General features: G+C 56.1%; 10 protein-coding genes across 10 annotated transcripts; 4 read left to right on the top strand and 6 right to left on the bottom strand.

Moving 5' to 3' along the window:
• Positions 1-140: 140 nt before the first annotated feature.
• G647_09157 (pre-mRNA-splicing factor cwc15) lies at positions 141-933 on the top strand (the record flags this gene model as incomplete). The annotated part of the gene is made up of 3 exons (XM_008733462.1): positions 141-773; positions 829-864; positions 916-933. The coding sequence occupies 3 exons, from the start codon at positions 141-143 to the stop codon at positions 931-933; spliced, it is 687 nt and encodes a 228-aa protein (XP_008731684.1).
• Positions 934-2,094: 1,161 nt separating this feature from the next.
• On the top strand, positions 2,095-3,191 carry G647_09156 (uncharacterized protein; the record flags this gene model as incomplete). The annotated part of the gene is made up of 6 exons (XM_008733461.1): positions 2,095-2,115; positions 2,168-2,203; positions 2,258-2,381; positions 2,440-2,652; positions 2,706-2,873; positions 2,923-3,191. The coding sequence occupies 6 exons, from the start codon at positions 2,095-2,097 to the stop codon at positions 3,189-3,191; spliced, it is 831 nt and encodes a 276-aa protein (XP_008731683.1).
• Positions 3,192-3,378: 187 nt separating this feature from the next.
• G647_09155 (uncharacterized protein) lies at positions 3,379-5,112 on the bottom strand (the record flags this gene model as incomplete). Its single annotated transcript, XM_008733460.1, has 1 exon — positions 3,379-5,112. One exon carries the CDS (start codon positions 5,110-5,112, stop codon positions 3,379-3,381), a length of 1,734 nt encoding a protein of 577 aa, XP_008731682.1.
• Positions 5,113-5,413: 301 nt separating this feature from the next.
• Positions 5,414-7,333, top strand: G647_09154 (uncharacterized protein; the record flags this gene model as incomplete). Its single annotated transcript, XM_008733459.1, has 1 exon — positions 5,414-7,333. One exon carries the CDS (start codon positions 5,414-5,416, stop codon positions 7,331-7,333), a length of 1,920 nt encoding a protein of 639 aa, XP_008731681.1.
• A 964-nt stretch (positions 7,334-8,297) lies between these two features.
• Positions 8,298-9,123, top strand: G647_09153 (uncharacterized protein; the record flags this gene model as incomplete). The annotated part of the gene is made up of 2 exons (XM_008733458.1): positions 8,298-8,353; positions 8,424-9,123. The coding sequence occupies 2 exons, from the start codon at positions 8,298-8,300 to the stop codon at positions 9,121-9,123; spliced, it is 756 nt and encodes a 251-aa protein (XP_008731680.1).
• A 571-nt stretch (positions 9,124-9,694) lies between these two features.
• On the bottom strand, positions 9,695-11,395 carry G647_09152 (uncharacterized protein; the record flags this gene model as incomplete). The annotated part of the gene is made up of 1 exon (XM_008733457.1): positions 9,695-11,395. The coding sequence occupies one exon, from the start codon at positions 11,393-11,395 to the stop codon at positions 9,695-9,697; it is 1,701 nt and encodes a 566-aa protein (XP_008731679.1).
• A 1,004-nt stretch (positions 11,396-12,399) lies between these two features.
• G647_09151 (uncharacterized protein) lies at positions 12,400-14,301 on the bottom strand (the record flags this gene model as incomplete). The annotated part of the gene is made up of 1 exon (XM_008733456.1): positions 12,400-14,301. The coding sequence occupies one exon, from the start codon at positions 14,299-14,301 to the stop codon at positions 12,400-12,402; it is 1,902 nt and encodes a 633-aa protein (XP_008731678.1).
• Positions 14,302-15,139: 838 nt separating this feature from the next.
• On the bottom strand, positions 15,140-15,552 carry G647_09150 (uncharacterized protein; the record flags this gene model as incomplete). Its single annotated transcript, XM_008733455.1, has 3 exons — positions 15,140-15,284; positions 15,385-15,410; positions 15,469-15,552. The coding sequence occupies 3 exons, from the start codon at positions 15,550-15,552 to the stop codon at positions 15,140-15,142; spliced, it is 255 nt and encodes an 84-aa protein (XP_008731677.1).
• Positions 15,553-15,588: 36 nt separating this feature from the next.
• G647_09149 (uncharacterized protein) lies at positions 15,589-15,834 on the bottom strand (the record flags this gene model as incomplete). Its single annotated transcript, XM_008733454.1, has 1 exon — positions 15,589-15,834. One exon carries the CDS (start codon positions 15,832-15,834, stop codon positions 15,589-15,591), a length of 246 nt encoding a protein of 81 aa, XP_008731676.1.
• A 39-nt stretch (positions 15,835-15,873) lies between these two features.
• Positions 15,874-16,515, bottom strand: G647_09148 (uncharacterized protein; the record flags this gene model as incomplete). The annotated part of the gene is made up of 1 exon (XM_008733453.1): positions 15,874-16,515. One exon carries the CDS (start codon positions 16,513-16,515, stop codon positions 15,874-15,876), a length of 642 nt encoding a protein of 213 aa, XP_008731675.1.
• Positions 16,516-17,999: the final 1,484 nt, after the last annotated feature.

Genomic DNA, 17,999 nt, shown 5'->3' with positions numbered 1-17,999 from the left:
TGCGCCTCGATTGAAGAATTTCGATTTCGAGGTTCTTTCCAGAGCTACAATTCACTTCGATTTATAACACCAGGCGTGCCCTTCTCTCCGAGAGAATCTTCTCTTCTTGCACTCGAAGTTCACGCAGCTCCTCATCCAGAATGACAACAGCTCATCGACCTACGTTTGACCCTGCCAGAGGCAAAGAGGCCAAGCTTGGTCCGGCCTACCACCAACGACTACAGCCCGCACATACTCTGCTCAAGGTTCGGCAGCCTGGTCAAGGTGGGGCCGCTGATAGAGAGCAAAGAGACCTACGAGCCGAGCTACTCGCAGCAGAAGCAGCACATTTTGCAAAGACTAAAGGCACTACGTCCGAGCCTGTATCCGATTCGCCCAATCCTACCAAGCGTTCGCTCGAGCAAGCTTCGGATGACAACGGGAATGAAGATTCCGAAGCCAAACGAAGGCGCATCCTACAGGAGACTCGAGATATCGATGCTGACTCGGTGGGGGACGAGGATTCGGAGAGCAGCGACGAGGAAAGCGACGACGAAGAAGCCGAACTCATGCGCGAATTGGAGAAAATCAAAAGGGAACGAGCAGAGCAAAAGGCTCGAGAAGAGGCCGAGCAGGCAAAACAAGCAGAAGATCAGCGAGAAAAGGACATAGCACTCGGCAACCCTCTGCTCAACCCGAAAGCCTTCAATGTGAAGCGGAGGTGGGACGACGATGTGGTCTTCAAGAATCAAGCCCGAGGGACCGAGCAGAAGGGCAATAAGGAATTCGTTAATGTGCGTGGGCTCCGGAAAGCTGAGATTGGTATCGAAGCAAGCTGACCAAACACAGGATCTACTGAGATCGGATTTCCACAAGAAGTTCATGGTGAGTATATTGGGCACGTCTAAACTGTTGTGGCTACTAACTCAGATGCAGTCGAAATACGTGCGATGATATTGCTCAACCGCCTGTTCATGACAATGGCGAAGATGATGGAGGTCGACTGTCCAACTCTTCCTCGACTTCTCCCGCGCATCTCACAACTGGCCATATAACCTGGAGAATTTTCAGCTAAACGGAGCCGACCTACTGTATTGCGAGTAGACCGCCGCGTACGAGTACTTGCTGTCAGGACGGGAGCGAGTCATAGAAGCGCTGCACGTCGACTGAGGCCACCCAAATTTAGCCAGCAAACACCTCCGCTATGGTGGCTAAACGTCTCAGTCAGGCTCGGCAGGAGACGCAACTAGGGAGCGAAGCTTTATGCAGGTCGCATCAAGCGCCCGGAGACGACAATATGCCGAGGACTATCTACGCCATCGCCACAATCGCACTGCGCCTTGGTCCGTCATCTACAAGTCGTATCCATACGAGTACGGGGTTCTCGTACATCTGCACTTAGGAGAAAGCATCCAGACGCTGATCTCTTGTTCCAATCGAGTCCAGCTGGTCCCCCACGATCTTCAGAACTCAAACCCCTCTGCTCCTCTCCTGCACAAGATGCCTGACCACGCTGGGTCACGCAATCGGAGCATGTCGTCACTGCGATGCTCAATTGCGGGGTCTGCGCCAAACATCGCACACGCTCCCTTACATCCGCGTTTGTGCATCTCCGCCATGGCACAGAAAACTCAACACTCCATAGCAAACAGGATGCGGATTGGATCACATGGTCACGGTCACTGTGCAGGTAGTACTGAGGCGCGCTCGCCGCGACATTTCAGGCATTCTTCCGACCTCGACCAATACTGAGACGAGGAAATCACGATGCTTTTCCAGGTTCCAGGTTTCCTGTCCCTCCTGTCTGTCCGAGTTCAGCTTTCCAGTTCCTGGTCTTGTCTCACGCGGGGTCGATCACACCGGTCATTGGTTGAAAAGGGGAAACTTACGTATGCTGTCCCTGGATTCGCGTCAACCCAAGCGTTGACTCTCCTGTGCCCGCAAACGCAATGGGAGCAACAACAGATGGTTGGTTCTGGCGTGACTGTCTGTACTCCATGTCTATAAAATGGAAGTGCCGCCCTTGCAAGTTGCTTCGCTCACGCTTGCTCCAACAAAATCTTACGACGTGCCTTTCTATATCTTACGGAAAGAAGTGAAGAAACCTTGAGCAAAATGTCCTATGACGACGACAACGTACGACGAGAAGCATAGACCCCCGCTGAGACACATGCTAACATGGATCCAGCGACGTGGTGGTGGCTACGGTGACGACAGCTACGGCGTATGCTGACCCGGCCCAACCCTTTCCCCTTCCACAAGGCTGACTTCCACCAAGTCGTCCGGCCGCGGTGATGACTCCTTTGGCTCTGGTCGCAGAACAGGAGGTGGCTTGGGTCAGGATGACACAATCGGAGACTCGGCTTACACCGGCGGTAGAACCACTGGAGACACCGAATACGGTGAGCCTCAGACCCAAGGAGAAACAAAAGGGGCCCTCGAGCTAAATAAATCGCACAGGTCTAGGAAGTGGCAGAACTGGGGCCCAAGCCTCTGGCGGCTTCGGAGGTAGCGACGACACATATGGCTCCCGCACCGGTGGCGATAGCACCGGCCGCCGTGGAGACGACTTTGGCTATTCTGGCCGTACCGGCGGTGGACTAGGCGCAGACGACACCTATGGAGACCCAACTGCAACCGGTGGCAGAAGCACCGGCCGGGACAACGAATACGGTGAGTCATGCATGGGGACAAGTAGAAGTGCTCAAACTGAACGGATGTCCTAGGCATGGGAAGTGGTCGGTCCGGAGCTCAGGCTTCCGGTGGCTACGGCCAAAGCGATGACACCTATGGCTCGTCTGGTCGCACTGGCGGCGGCGGCTTTGGTGATGACAGCACCCGTCGTCGTGGAGATGATTTCGTCTCATCTGGCGGTGGTACGGGCGGTGGACTCGGTATGTCGCTCGGACTCGTCCTCAGTTTCCAGTCACTGACTTGGGCCAGGCACCGATGACACCTATGGCGACTCAACCCGCACCGGCGGCATCGGCACAGGCCGCGACGACAACTATGGCGTCGGCACAGGGCGCACCACTCAGCAGGAGCGTGGCGGCTTGGGTGGGGATAGCTACGATGATAATGAGCGTGAAGGCGGCAATAAAGATTCCACCACAGGCAAGTTGCTCGAGAAGGCGGGCGGGCTGTTCAAAAGCAGTAAGATGGAAGAGCGAGGTGCAGAGAAGAGACGCGAGGCCGGCGGCAGCGACTATTGAAAGTTGTGTCGTCCGCGGCGGCCGTGCTGCAGGGCCAGCAATGAGGGCTCTTGTCGTGTCTATCCTAAGCTGATGTTGCAGCAAGGGTATCTCTTGACTCTGGGCCGTAATTCATATACGCGTTATGACTCGTGAGACGTTCTTTGGAGGCGCAGTCGCCCATCCATCTACCCTCTCTGTCACCTCATCATCGATTCTCCTCGTCGCTCAGGTCGCTCATGTCAGTCAACGGCGAGTCTGTCGAGTCGCCGGGCTCGGCCAACTCTGGGTCACTCAGGTCGCCTAATCCAGTGTTCTCCTTTGCTGGACTTTGCTCCCGCTTCCCATTGTTCTGCTTCGAGTTCTTCCCTCTCATACCCTCCTTTGCCGCGAACATATCTTTCAAACTCTTCTGGCCCCGTTCTCGCTCCTTTGCAAGGGCCTTCCGCTCTTTCTCGAGCCTCCGTCGTTCCTTGTCTGCTTTCTCCTTTGCGATCCGCTCAAACTGCGCCTGCATCTTCTCCCTCTCTGCCCGGCCTCTCTCACTCAACTCGGCTTCTAGCTGCTGGAACTCGCTGCCCTTGGGGTCCATGCCGATCAGACTCTCGAGCAGCTTGATCTCCGTGGCCCAAATGTTTTTATCTTCAATCATTTTCTTGCCCTTGGGATCGTCCGGGTCCGGCTTCTCACAGGGTGTCTCGAGGATGAGCGGCAGGCCTTGAAACCGCGGCTCGTTCATGACGTTGTGGAATGCGCCCAGACCCAGGAACCCCAGGCCGATGTTCTGATGCAGGTCTCGATGGCTGTTGAGTGGCATTTTGGAGTCGTTCAGATGTAGAGCTTTGAGGTATTCGATGCCGACCGTCTGGTCGAACTCATCCATCGTCCTCTGGAATGCCTCTGGAGAACGCAGATCGTAGCCCGCGGCAAAGGCGTGGCACGTGTCTATGCAGACGCCGATGCGCGACTTGAACTCCGGCCTGATTTGCGCGATCACGTCTCGCAGGTCGGAGAAGCGGTTGCCGATCAATGTCCCGTGGCCCGCCATGTTCTCCAGCAGAGGCACGACGGTCTCGGTCTCGGACAGGGCGCGATTGAGATTGTCGGCCAGGCGAGTGATGGCGTCGCCGAGAGGGCTCTGTCCCGCGCCGCCGGGGTGGAAGTTGTAGTATCGTATGCCCAGGGCCTCGCAGCGATGCAGATCGTCGATGAACGCGGCGTACGACTGCTTCGCGCCGTTCTTGTCCTCGGTCGCCAGATTGACGAGGTACGACCCGTGAGGCACGATATGCTGCATGCCGTCGTACTTGTGCTCGAGCAGCGCCTTGCGGAAGGCGTCTTTGTTCTCGTCCTTCAACGCCGGGTTGTCCCACTTGCGCTGCGATTTCAGGAAGCACGCGAACGCGTTGCCGCCTATGTGCACGCAATTCGTGATCGCGTTCTCGACTCCCTTGGCTATGCTCGTGTGGGCGCCCACGTACATTTTCAGGCCCACGGTGCGCGCCGCCAAAGGCATGGCTTCGGCTTCTTTTTCTTCCTTGGTTTTCCGCTTGCGTTTGGGCTTTGGTGTGGCGGTCTGTACTTCTGCGTCGTCCCCTCCTTGTTCATGCTCTGCGTCCAGGTCTGCCTCTGCCGGGGGCTTCGCCTTGGTCTTGCGTTTGCGGGTGCTGGTCTTGGACGGTGCCTCGGTGGCCTGGATCGTAATCTCGGCTTCCTCGTCGACCTCTAATGTGCCGTTTGGTTTTGCAGTCACGGTCGTAGAGACCTCTTCTTCCAACTCCACGTCCGTCTTCACACGCTTCCTGCTCCGGGGGCTTGGTCGACTTGCAAGCTCTTTGCTAGGAGTGCGTCGTGCATGCGGCTTGCGCTTCTTGCTGTCCGTTCGAGGTGCTTCTGTGGTCGACTCTTCCTCGTCGTCTATGACTTTGCGCCGAGCAGGCATGATGTCGGAGGAGAGCTATGCCTCAATTCTGGAGAAATGATTGGTATGTCGCAAGTAAATATTTCCTGGAGTCCTGGATCATCCATGACGAGTCCAAACTTTACGCGTTTCGCCCTCGAGGAACGCGACCAAAATGCACTTCATTGCCCCAAATGGTTCGCCGTATAATTTATCTGCGCCATTAGTTCAACGCCGCCCTCGTCTTGCACTTTGCCTTGTACCATTTGCACGGGCACCCTCAGATCGAACCTCGCATAGGTTCCCGCACTACCTGGCGTCTCATGCCCTTGGTCCCCCAAAAATGGCAGATGATGAGACCATGGACGACACGCCTCAACTGTCAGACACCGACGCCAGCGACGATGAATCCGAGGATGCGCCCGTCGAAAGTCTAGTCGCTGGGAGAGAGCGGCGCAAGACCGCCGGCAACCGCTATGACAGGGATATGGTCCTGGAGGAGACACGGGATGCCGACGACCCCGACGAAGTCACGTTACTCTTCGCGGACGACCAGGAGGAGGAAGATGATGAGTTCAGGAGCGACGCCGATGACGAGGACGCAGATATGTCGTCGAGTGACGATGAAGACCAGGGCCCCAATGCCGCGGCGGAAGATCTCGAGGGCGAAAAGGAGTTGCAAAACCAGGCGAAACAAGAGAGGGCCAAGAAGCGCAAGGCGGATCTGGCACTGACCAGCGTTGCTGGAGTGAGGAAGAAACTCAAGACCGACCCCACGAGGCGGCCGGCTGCTGCTGCATTATCTGCCCCTTCAAAGCCATCGAAGAAAAAGGAACGAGTCACATGGGTCCACGACGAGAATTCCGGCCGAAGTTCCCTGCGCAAGCAGACGATCGCTCACCGAGAAGAGACCATTGCTCGCCTGAAGGAAAGCGAAGCCCAGAGCAAGAAGCTGAAAGCGTTGAAAGAAAAACGGGACAGGGAACGAGCAAAGGATGCACCCAGGGAACTCACTCAAGCCGACCGGCTGGCAGAGGCGGCGAGGGTCGAGCGCCAGAATGCCAAGAGCCTGAACCGATGGGAGGCGATGGAAAGGAAGCGGCAAGAAGAACAAGCCGCGAAGCTGGCGGCTCTGAAGGACAGGAAGCTGGAGGGCCCTGTCATCAGCTGGTTAAGTCAGAAGGCGAAATGGATTCAGCCGGATCCCAGCAAAATTGCGACCAAAGATGCCGCAGAGCCGCCTGGGCCGAAAAAACGTGGACGGAAATCGAAAGCAGAGCTCGAATTGATCGCCGCAGAAAAGGCATCAGAGTCGACAGCACTGCTCGCAGTGACCCCGACGACTACGTCTATATCGGCGCAACAAGACCCTCTCGCCCAGGGCCCAGCGCCAGAGATGGTATCTACGCCTGCTGCTGCTGCGGGACCTTCACAACCAGAGGTTATGCCGCCTGCCTCTGATAAACCCCAGGAATCCTTTCTGATGGGCATCCATGAATATGCCAATCTGCAAGCGGACAGCAACGCCTCAGAGAGTAAGCCAGTCAGTCCTGCTCCACAACAACCCGACATGGAACGGGACAGCGCGATGAAGGAAGTGACGCAGCCAGATATAGAGAAACCCCTCGAAAATGCACCCGATCGTGTTGATTCGCAGACCGACCCCTCCAGTGCAGCTGCCCAGCCAGCACCAAGACTGGATCGTGGTGAATCGCAGATCGAGTCCCCTAGTGCAGCTGTCCAGCCAGCACCAATCCAGACTATCTCAGGCGAGGATGCGGAAGGAGTCACTATCAAGACAGAGGCGTCGACAGAGCAGACTCAACCACCCACACCCACAACTATGCCCACACATGCACCTCTCGATCAAGGACAGGCCGCCCCGATGCCTCTAGTGGTTGAACATGTACCGGAACCCAATGCTCCCCAAGTTGAGGAAGACTCTACGCGAAACCTCGTTATCCTGGAGAAATTCGACGAGCTCTCCAGCGATGCCCGACAGGAGTACTCGTTCTTCTACAACAAGAAGGCGACCGTGCGAACAGGAAGAGCAGTGAAACAGAGCCAGGAACTCTGCTTGATCACGGCTTTGCCCGTCCGGTATCGAGACCCTTCCACCGGTATCGCTTATGCCAATGCGGCTGCGTACAAGAAGCTCCAGGAGCTGAAAGAGCACAAATACGTGTGGAGCAGCATGCTTGGGTGCTATGTCGGTCGAGAGCATGGCATCACGGCTCGTGGAGTGCCGGAGGGGTTTAGGTGACGTTTCTTAAGGGCTGATAGCGTCAACATCCTTCCACAGTACTCCCGTGACTGCGACTGGTGACTATGACTGAGACAATTACATGTCGCCTGTCTTCAAAATCCACGTCCATGAACACAGTATTAGTATGCGAGATCACGCAAATACCCTTGTGGAGCAGGTTACGATGGATAACTAAGCTGGAATCACGTCCAAGGCTGAGGCTGTGTCACCGTGCTACAGTAATCAGACAAAGGTGCCGCAATCAGAAATCCGTTGAGCAAGCACCAAAGTACTCGTACCTGCTCTTACTGGTGCTGTGGACTCGATGTGAGCCTGAGTACTGTACCCAGTAAATAGGATAACTGATTACTGGCTCGTGCCCGAACGATGCAGCCTCAGACCATCCCTCATCCCCCGCTGCATACCCGTCGTGCCTTGGCTGAATGCGGCTTAGGCGCCCGATTAGAGGCGCACTTATCAGTGGACACCATGCCCCCATTGCCCACTTTGTTGGTGTCGCTTAGCTAGCCACGGCGCCCGGGACGATTGATGCGGGCAGGCCCACGCGCCTGGAACGGGGGGCAGAGACACGATCCACCTATTATCGTCATCCTGTCACGGGCGCAGCCTGGAATGCGCCCGAGATCAGTTGCGGTGTGAGTACAATCATCAGCTGCTGCCCAACTCGACGCCTTTCCCTTGTTCTCCCTGATACATATACCTCTTAGCTGACCGCCTGCGCCGAATGGGGGATGGATTCTTCCACCGCCAAAATATCCCATGGCAAATATTCGTCGCCCAGAAAACTGAAGCGCCGGAGTGGTGAGGGTGACTCGGTCTCTGCCCCGCGAGCCTTCGCTCCCGTTGATAAGAAGAACAAGCCGCAAGACATGGCGGCCAGCTTCTTGCAATTCTGGTGAGGCTCCAGAACTGGCGTGCGCGATCTCAATGCGGCGAGCGCTGACGGAGCATCACCAGCGCCATGTGCGAGAAACAGATCATGACTCCGTGTAACTCGATCCTCTACTGCAGCGAGGCGTGAGTCAAAACATGCCAGTGCCTCAGTCCATTCAGCGATCACGCAGAACTAATACGGTGTACCTTTCAGATGCCGTCGCAAAGACGCTGCAAAGCCATTGTCGGCGTCCACTTTGTCACTTGACTCCACCTCACCTTCTGCTGCTCTCGACTCGTCACCTCGTCCGACCCTCCTCCACCACTCCAGTGCCCGTCCCGAGGATCAGGCGGCCCCGTCGTCGTCGTCTTCTCGGATACCCGTCGACATCCACGACCACAAGTCGGATCTTGACCCCACCGAATGGAAGCCAAAATTACCACACCGTGGGGCTTCAACCAGTTCCGAGGCCTTTCGCTACCTGAGTCGCTTCCATCAGGCCCAGGCCGGCAATATTGACCATCTGGATCATGGCAAACGCGATCGTGCGCCGGCCACGTTGCGGCACAAGAGTACACTGAGCATGTCGACCTTGACACCCGGCACCACGACTCCGAGTCTGGCCAACACGCCAACCACCACTGCCTCTAGCGTCGACAGTATGTACGAGTTCAACCTGCGTCCGCTGGCCCCGCGCACCAATCCGCTGTACAGCACCAGTGCCGGACACTCGCGCGGCATTGACCTGGTCACACCGCACATTCCACCGCCCGCCGTGCCTGTGGATGTTGTTATGGTGGCGGGTTCGGCAGGGACTCAGGCTGGGAACGACCTTTGGGATAAAAAGGTGGTTGTGCCTGGCGCGACTCCAAAGGGTGAGGGGTTAGGTGTTTTGTTCGGGAGAGATGGCTAGAGCGATCGAGTGTGAGTGTGAGCCAGAAGCTCCTTTGGTAGACACATGGGCAGTGACGATGGTTGCGCGTCGGCAGGGCAGCGCAGGGCAGCGCAGGGCACGTGCTCGGTTTCCTTCTTTGACCGGGCAATAGACTACGGAGTACATATAATGATACCCACCGTGGCACCGCAATATTACTATCGCTAGTGCTTAATCTCATTTAGGAGTGATCGTGGTTGGGATCCATCCGAGAACCATTGATGAAGCGCTATACGATTGACCTGTTTCGTATAGTGACGAATTGTCTCAAGGACCTACCCCAAGCCAATCGAAGCCGAGACTCGCCTCTCTTCGTTGGGGTGGCTAGGGGTATGCCCACAAACGATCTACTTCAATGCAATCCAATCCAAATATGCTACGCTGATGAGATGTATCGTTTATATCTCGTGATCCCGCACTCGCAAATATGGCGTGATATCTTCCCTCCAGCCCGGACGGGATGTACAAGACACGACACGACACGACACGACACGACATGACATGACAGAACACACGTTATATGTCTAATCGATACCCAGACCGCCTCTCATCATGTGGCCCACTTTTCCACCGGCCTGAGATAGACACGCACGCCGCCCTTGGGCCGCGCCGTAACCCCGCCCTTGATCTCGATCTCCCTGTCCGGATCGACCAGGTCGAACTCCCAGCTGCCGACGAACGCGGCCAGCAGGCACGCGAACTCGGCGATGGCGAACTTGGCGCCGATGCAGCTGCGCGGGCCGTGCAGGAACGTCAGGAACGCGTAGTTGCTGACCGCGCCGCCGGCGTTGGCCTGGCCGGGAGCGGTCCACCGGTCCGGGTTGAACGTGCCAGCGTCGGCGCCCCACAGGGCCGTGTTGTGGTTGACGGCCCAGGGGGAGAGGATGATCTTCGTGCCCCGGGGCACAAAGTGGCCGAGGATCGTCGTGTCGTGGGCGGCGTCGCGCAGCGTGAGCGGCACGGGCGCCCACAGCCGGAGCGTCTCCTGGCACACGGCGTGCAGGTAGGGCATGTTGTCGATGACGTCGGCCGTGATGGGTTGGTGGTGGTTGGCGTCCGTGTTGTCGGGGGGCCCGATGTGTGCGTGGATCTCGGCGCGGAGACGTGCTTGGATGTCCTTGCACTGGCAGAGCTGGTAGACCGCCCACTGGAACGCCGAGGCCGTGGTCTCGTGGCCCGCGGCCAGGAAGGTCATCATGTTGTTGACGAGGTCTTCGTCGGTGAAGCCGCCGGACTCGAGCGCCACGGAGATGATGTCCGGCTGCATGGGTTCCTTGTTGGCCAGGCGCCGGCGTTTCTGCTCGACCAGGCGGCGGCACGTGTCCTTGGCGACGTTGGCCGCCGCTTGCACCTGGCTGTTGCGGTCGACGGGGAGGGCGTTGAGGAACCACGCCGGCAGGAAAAACCCGAGCAGGCCGAGGATCTGCGCCGTGCGGTCCGGCGAGAACACGGCGCGGTAGACGCGGTTGAGCTCGTTCGTCGGGTCTTGGAGCGCGTGGAAGTCCTGGCCCATGCCCGCCACGCCGATGATGTCTAATGTGGCGCGGCTGCCCCATTCGCCGATCTCGACCGCCGGAGGTGTCGTCGTCGTCGTCGCGTCGGTATCTGCCGACACAGAAGAGGAGGACGACATGTTCTTGACTTCCTCTTGAATCGCGCGCACCATCTCCGTCGACTTGGCCCAGAAGATCGGGTACAGCTCCTTGATATGCCGGAAGTGAAACGCCGGCAAGAGGTTCTTGCGCTGCATCTTATGATCTTCCCCCTCAGCCAAGAGGACGCCCACGCCCAGGATACGTCCAATGCCGGCGCTGACCAGGTCCGGCTTGACAAACTCGTAGCTCTTGGTCGTCAGCACCTCGGCCAGGCCTTTCGGGTTCGTGACCAGCAGCCGCTCGCGGTTCCACAGGTGCAGGTACCGGACCAGTCCATCGTTGGGCATCTCGTTCGCCCATCGCCGCTGCGGAATCCCGGACGGTTCGCGCAGAAGCGTCCTCCAGTGGCCGAAGATACGGCTGCCGCCCTGGGCGGTCGGGAGATGGCGCAGCGGGCTCGTGTAGTGCGGGTAGATGAATATGCTGTAGAAAGCGCAGACGAGCCATTGCAAGGCGAATACCGTGGATGCGGTCCACGAGTAAGACCCTCGAATCGAGTACTGCGGTGCGAGTTGGACGAGCAGGACGGCGCTTGTCATGGACGAGACGGCCCAAAAGCGGTATGTGCTCAGAAAGGCTGGGAATTTGAACGGCATCGTCGCGATGCTTGTGGCGACTGGACTCGTAATTAATTCGTCGGAGTTCGAGCAGAAACTGAAACTGTCGCGGAACGGTATTTGGTGGCTATATTGTGTTTTTGAGATGTCTGACTTCAAATCGATGGAGAGGTAAATCTGGATACGACCCCGAGGTTTGAGAAAGGACAAAATCGTGCTGGCTGAGCGGCCTCTGAGGCGGTGGCTCGATCGCGGTCAAGAGTCAAGTGAACAGACACGCAGTGTCGAGTCGAAGGAATAAAGACAGAAGTGGTGTCTTGAAACCCGAGGCAGACCAGGCCAGGTCAGGCAACTATCAATTGCGATAGACGATAGGATACGGCAGCTGATTGAGGACACGACTCAGGATATCAGAGTATGTACGGAGTATGCAGTCTGTATAGCTTTGTTCGCCCTCGCCGACGGTTTCGGATGAATCAATGACAGCCAGCTCATGCCGCCGCCACTACGAGTGCCAGCATGTGCTTCGTACCTCGTTCCACCATCTTGCTAAGCGGCATTATCTAGTGCATCATTGATTCGACTGGCTCCACGTGCCTGACCTCGATATATCGCTGGACTGGCCAATACATGCTGAGCACAGCATCGGATCTGGCCTCATGTCCTGCGTCTGACTGCAGCAATTTTCCAACCGAGGCATGCACTCGTGATCTTTCCCAAAACTGGCGCAAGTCGCGAACTAACCGGCTATTTCCAGTCAGCTGTAATACGAGATACGGCTTCCGCTTCGGTTTGGACCGACTGGGAATGCTTCGGGTGCTTGAGTGTCCCGGCCAGTAGAAACAGCATTGTTGCCTGTGACTCAAGGCGCACGTTTGTCTCGAGAAGGCCACATCTACTCCGTACACATCTCATGACAAGAGCGCCCAGTGGCACCGCGCGAGTCCTGTTGAAGCATCATGAAATAGAAGAGAAATGCTTATCATGCAGCTTGTGCAGTTCTTAGGTTGTGTTACGCCACTCGGTCTCCACAGTCTACAACCCTACGCTGTCCCACCGCTTCTGGTGTAGCTGTACGTCCATATGTACAGCCCATTCTCCAGGCCCTCCAACGTCAATTTATCTCCACTGCATGTGTATTTGACCACCACGTCGGCTGTGTAAACCGCCGTCAGTGGCATATCCACCTCGATCGGAGTGTCGTCTCCTAGTCCTTTGAGTATGGTAGCCGTGTTGTACTCTCCCGATCCCGTTATGTCGGTCCAGTGAAAAGAGTTGTCACCTGTCATAGCCACTGGACCCTGTGCCTTGCCGTTGATGTCGATGTCAATGTGAACTTCATATCCAGAGGCAGAGCCATCGTAGCTTATAGTCGTGTGATCAAAGGACATGGACGCCGTCGAGGCAGCTTCGTCGTAGACAAAGGTCGAGGAGCCGCCCAGCTTGAGATTTGTCACAGTGGCATCAGCAGAAGATTTGGCTAGGGCGGCCTGGATTGCGGCCTTGAGGCTGTCGAGATCCAGGTTCCATGTGCCATCGAGACAAGCTCCTTCGGACTCACAGGACTCTTGGCGCAGACTGAGGAGGCTGCGACGCGCCGACGTGCACGGGCATTTCTTGCTTGATTGCCGGGCGACGGTCAGGACCGGTTTGGGAGGATCGGTTCCATCGGTAGACACAAAGAGAAGGACGTAGTCTTGAGGACCCGAGCCGCAGCCGACCGTGACCTTCTTCGAGGTTCCCGCGTCCAGTTTGGTCCACTTCTTGGCCGTCTTTGCTCGATAGAAAATCGTCGTGCCCGCACCCTGACTGGCCGCACTGATGGCGTACGTCACCTGGTTTTTCGTGTCCGGGGCCTGCAGGGAGAGGTCGAGACGCATGAAGCCAAACGAAACGAGCTTGCTGGCGGTCCAGGTGGCCGGAGCAGCGTTTGCGCCCAGCTTCACGGTCTTCGACTCCTGATACCCCTGTTTGTAGACTGGAAATACCGCCGCCTTGACGTCAGCATCTCGCCTCAGCTTGATCACACCATCCGCAAAGCGCTGTGCAAATTCCCGGAATTGATCCGGGGTGAAGCCGTCGCCAGCCACGCGAGCCTGTTCAGCCTGTTCGGTTGAGCTCATGTCTTGTTGCGAGAGGAAGCTATGGATGTTCGCCAAATCCTGCCTGCTCTGGGTCGGCCGGGTGTACATGTCGAGAAAGAATAGCTCGGCGCTATATCCTTGGTTGTACAAGGATACGGTGGGTTTGTAGGTCTGGAACCAGCCTTGGATGTTCAGATCCGGGTGATCCGGGTCTGAATAGATCTTCAACGTCGGGTCTAGGGGCTCAGGGAACAGTGCGCTCGCGAAAAAGGAAGGCCCTCCCTCGTCCCACCATTGGTTCCAGGCATGGGCAGCCTGCGCATCTTGCGCGTTGGTGCTCATCAAAACACAATGGTAGAGCTCATGGGCGGTTGTCCGAGCCCATTTGTTATAGTCGGGCTGGAACCCGTCCCGAAAGTTGGCGATGAGAACACTGAATTTACGTTGAGCCGCAGTGGTCCCCTTTTGCATCCATGTGCCACCCCAACCATCGGGCAGTGAGGCTGCTGGAATGAAGACCAGGTTTGTGCTCAGTGGGGCTTCTTTCAGAAAACCTCCATAGGCTTTGACAGCCTTCTGGATGCCATCGTTGATGCTCTTCAAATGGAGCTGCGCCTTTTCACCATATACCACCGCAGTGTCCGGTCCTTTCACCCAATGGTAGGTCGATACTTTGAGGTTGCCTTGAGTGACAGAGTTTTCCGGCACTGCGACACAGGGGAGATTGCCGGACGGGAAATGGGTTTGCTGGCTGCCGGCGATGAGAGGATAGCAGTTCGTCGTTGCAGCTCTGGGAGCCGGCGATGATAGCACAAGGCTGCTGAGAGCACACAAGATGAAACCCAGATAGAATCTGCACATGGTGAGGAATATCGGCGCAGATTTCCAGAGCAAAGCTGATCGATGGTGGGTAAACAGGAAAGAGCCACTTCCGGTGGCCTCTTTAATCTAATCTCCATGGTCAACACATCGAGCCAAGGTACTCACTGGGATTCAATGCTGTATCGTGACTCTTGCAAACCTTAAGCTGCATGAGCTGAGGAGAGGTTCGACTCTGGGCCGCCCAAAACCTCGACACCTTTCCATCACAGCGACACAGCCTCATCCCAGCACTGCCACGTGTCCCGCGCAAAAGTCATAAGGCAGACGCGTGCGGCGGCAGCAATACGAACGAAGGGTCGACCTGGACACTTGTCAATCTCAAATTCCGACCCAGACTGATCGAGGAGGCTTCTTCCGCGAACCAGAATGCCGGTAACAGCAGGCGACAACAGGATGACTCCAGCTGGGGGCAGCTTTTTGCAGTAGAGGCCAAGGCGAGATAAGCGAGAAGACGAGCTGGGCCGGGCTTTTGCACAAGAATACGAGGGACGCGGGCAACGGTGGAAACAAATTCGCTTGGCCTCGGCCCTTGCCACTGCACGGTGAGAAACAGCATTCGCTCATCACGCTCCTCAGTACCTGGTCGAAAGAATCGATGATTGGTGTTTCTAGGAGAAGAGAATGAAGTCACTTCGCAGTAAGACACAAGTGAGGGCGGGGTGAGGATCAGAAAGGTGGAAGTGAGATGAAAATGAGATGTGAAACGCGAAACGCTCTAGGCGCAACAAATTGCCGAGCTTCTCAAGCTCTTTGTAGTCCACTACCGCTGCACTTTTGTTCACTTACTTCTCACTGTCACTTCATCTGGCCAAAGCTACTACTCATTGTTTTGCTTCAATCCAACCTCCAGGACAGCAAGGATGTTCTCTGTTATTTTCCTGATACTATGCAGCTCTAGCCTTTCATCGGCCTGCTTGATCAACGACTGCCAGCCCTCTTCGTCCCTCCCCAGGCTGTGGAAGCTGCATTCATGTCAGTATTCAATCAAGGTGAATTGAGTGCGAGCATGCTAGGTTCATTCTTCGGCGCACTAGGTGGGCACAGCACTTGGGAATTCCTGACCTAACATCATCTCGATGTCCAGCATCCTGTACCACGTCCATTGTCAGTACTGCTCGGCGGACAAACCGAAATACAGATCCTCACCTTGCGCTGTTCCTCAATGCTGCTCAGAACACCCGCCTCGGGCATGACTTGGTCCACTATGATGATCCTGCTCTTGGGCCCCATAGCGGCTGCAAGGTGCCCCAATATCTGAACCGCATACTAATTCGAATAGTCAGGACAGATGAACCGGAGGAGGTAGGCGCTGGCGTTCTTCACAGGCTGCGCGGTGAAGAAGTTGTGCGTCTGGAACTTGATGCGGTCAATGTCCTTGTCGTTGGTGCATTGCCTTTCCGCGACGACAAGCCCCTTGCCCAGACCCTGCCAGTCGAATGCGTCTACCACGTTCTTGATACTGAAGCTCTCTCCTGAGGCAAGGTATCGCATGCACCCCATGAACCTCTGCATTCTGGCGGCTGGTGCTCGAAGTATTCGAACATGGGCAGGTCAGCGTTGTGGCCCAGGTTCCAGCACGTCTCGTTCTTTCCCCCCACTTCCCGGGTACTTCTCTGCGGCCTCGACCATCTTTGGCCCGCCCGCGAATGACTCTTCCGTGACATACCCGACTGTGTCCCTGAAGTCGGGCATCAGCAACATTTTGGACAGGGCGGTGTGGGCGCCATGGCCCGGTCTCGTCTGGTGGAAGAAACCCTCGGTAGCCACGAACTTGAGCACGCGCGCGCATTGATTTGGAACTACTCCAGCCTTGGCAGCAAGGTATTTATAGCTGATGTCCCCGTCCACAGGGACATGCTCGGCCAAGCGAAAGTGATAGATGTATTGAAGGCAAGCTGTCATCCAGTGGCCGATCAGGCAGGTCATCGCCGCATCTGCAGGCCCAGCAGCCAGCTGCGCGAGGCTTGCAGCCGCGACTCGGAGCCGCGTCCTCGCCGCTCTGATGTCGTCGCTCAGCCGCGGGAAGGTGTCAACACCGGGAGGTCCCGTGCCAGGGAAGAAAGGGTACGCGTCGGCCGCGAGGGACGGCGAAGGAAGACCATTCCGCGCCAGGTGATCAGTTATGATCTTGCAGTCGGCAAGCACCTGCTGTGCAAGTTCCAGCAGGGGTGGGCTCGGATCTTGGTCGGTCATTATGAAGGCACCCTCGTTGGGGATTGTTGACTGCGAAATCCCTGTGCCACGGGATATACCTCTCATCATAAACCCTCGTGCAAGACATCACTGGCAGTCTTCTCCCACTATGTACCTTTACCGATTATAGACCCTAATTAGCCCATCCCCTTTGTGTTACCGTTCAAATCTCGACTGTCAGATTTATCGACTCGCGAACGTAGGGACGTCATCGAACGAAGGACGGCCTAAAGGGGGTTTACCCAGGATGTGAACGGGTACAATACACCCACATAATTTGCATACACAGTCCATAACTTAGCTGGCAACGCTGGCACGCTTCGTTACAGTACGAGGCCAGCCCGCCGGCTATATGGAATGGAGACTCTGCGTGCGGGCACGCCGGAAGCGAAGACCTCACCGGGCGTGTGAGAGAGAGAGAATATATGTACATGTAGTATATACATGTGTGTGGGAGGGGGGATATGTATGTTTATATTTACTATATAGACACGGCGTATCATACAGAGTAGGTACCTAAGACTTACCTACTGAATCTAGGCCGTGCTTGATGCTTGAGAGGCACATACCGAGAGTTGGGTCATGCATATCCCATCCTCGAATTGTGCTCGGAACGACGAGCTGTTACGAGGGGAATTTGACTGAAGCAAGGATACCTACTGTACCTAGGTACTGTGTAGTAGCTGGGCACTAGAGTCTAGTCCAGAGTAAGTTACTTCGTACTAGGTACTAGGCAGTTACTCCGTCCTATAAATGTACGATACCTTTCGGTTATGATACCGTACGTAAGGTCTTGAAGGTGTGAGAGTTATGGGAAGGGCTGATCTCTAGGTTCCATTTCCCAACGAGAGGGGGGATTTCCTAACTCCACACAAAAGGGGTATTCCGTATACCGCGAGTACCCCGTGCTCGAGGAGGAAATATACTTACATACCAGGTATGTGTACTCCGTATTTACCTCTGAGTACGAGATAAACACCGTATGCGATATACGATATACCGCACTGGGCATGGCGTGGCAGGGATAAATGTCAAGGTAATCACGGGCCTAGAGCAGCGCAAGCAGGGTATGTAAGCTTATTGATAAACGTCTTCAGCCTCCAGGCGAGGTCACCGTCACCGTACCTAGTACGGGGGTGAGATGTTGGGACACAAAAGGGAGACTGGTTGACTCGGGATGTAGAGATGTGGACTTTACTAGACTCCAGTCAACTGATCAACGGAGTCTAGTCTTGAATCGCTCGCCGGTCGAAGCCCCGAGGGAGCGTGGCTAAGGTGGAGTTGTCAGGTGTCAGTTGTCATCTTGCCGTCTCCATCACCAGTATCGGACCAAGTGTGAGTACCAATGCCAGTGTCTGTACTGTACGTGATCGATGAGTCGAATCGCATCGCATCGCATGTCGTTCCTTCAGGAAATAGGACCAATAGACTTGAATTCATCATTCTGCTTCCTGATAGTATGTATTCTTCCGCCCGCTCATAGC

The sequence above is a fragment of the Cladophialophora carrionii genome (genome assembly GCF_000365165.1).
Source record: "Cladophialophora carrionii CBS 160.54 unplaced genomic scaffold supercont1.9, whole genome shotgun sequence".
Lineage (NCBI taxonomy): Eukaryota > Fungi > Ascomycota > Eurotiomycetes > Chaetothyriales > Herpotrichiellaceae > Cladophialophora > Cladophialophora carrionii.
This window is presented reverse-complemented; position numbering and strand designations above follow the sequence as displayed.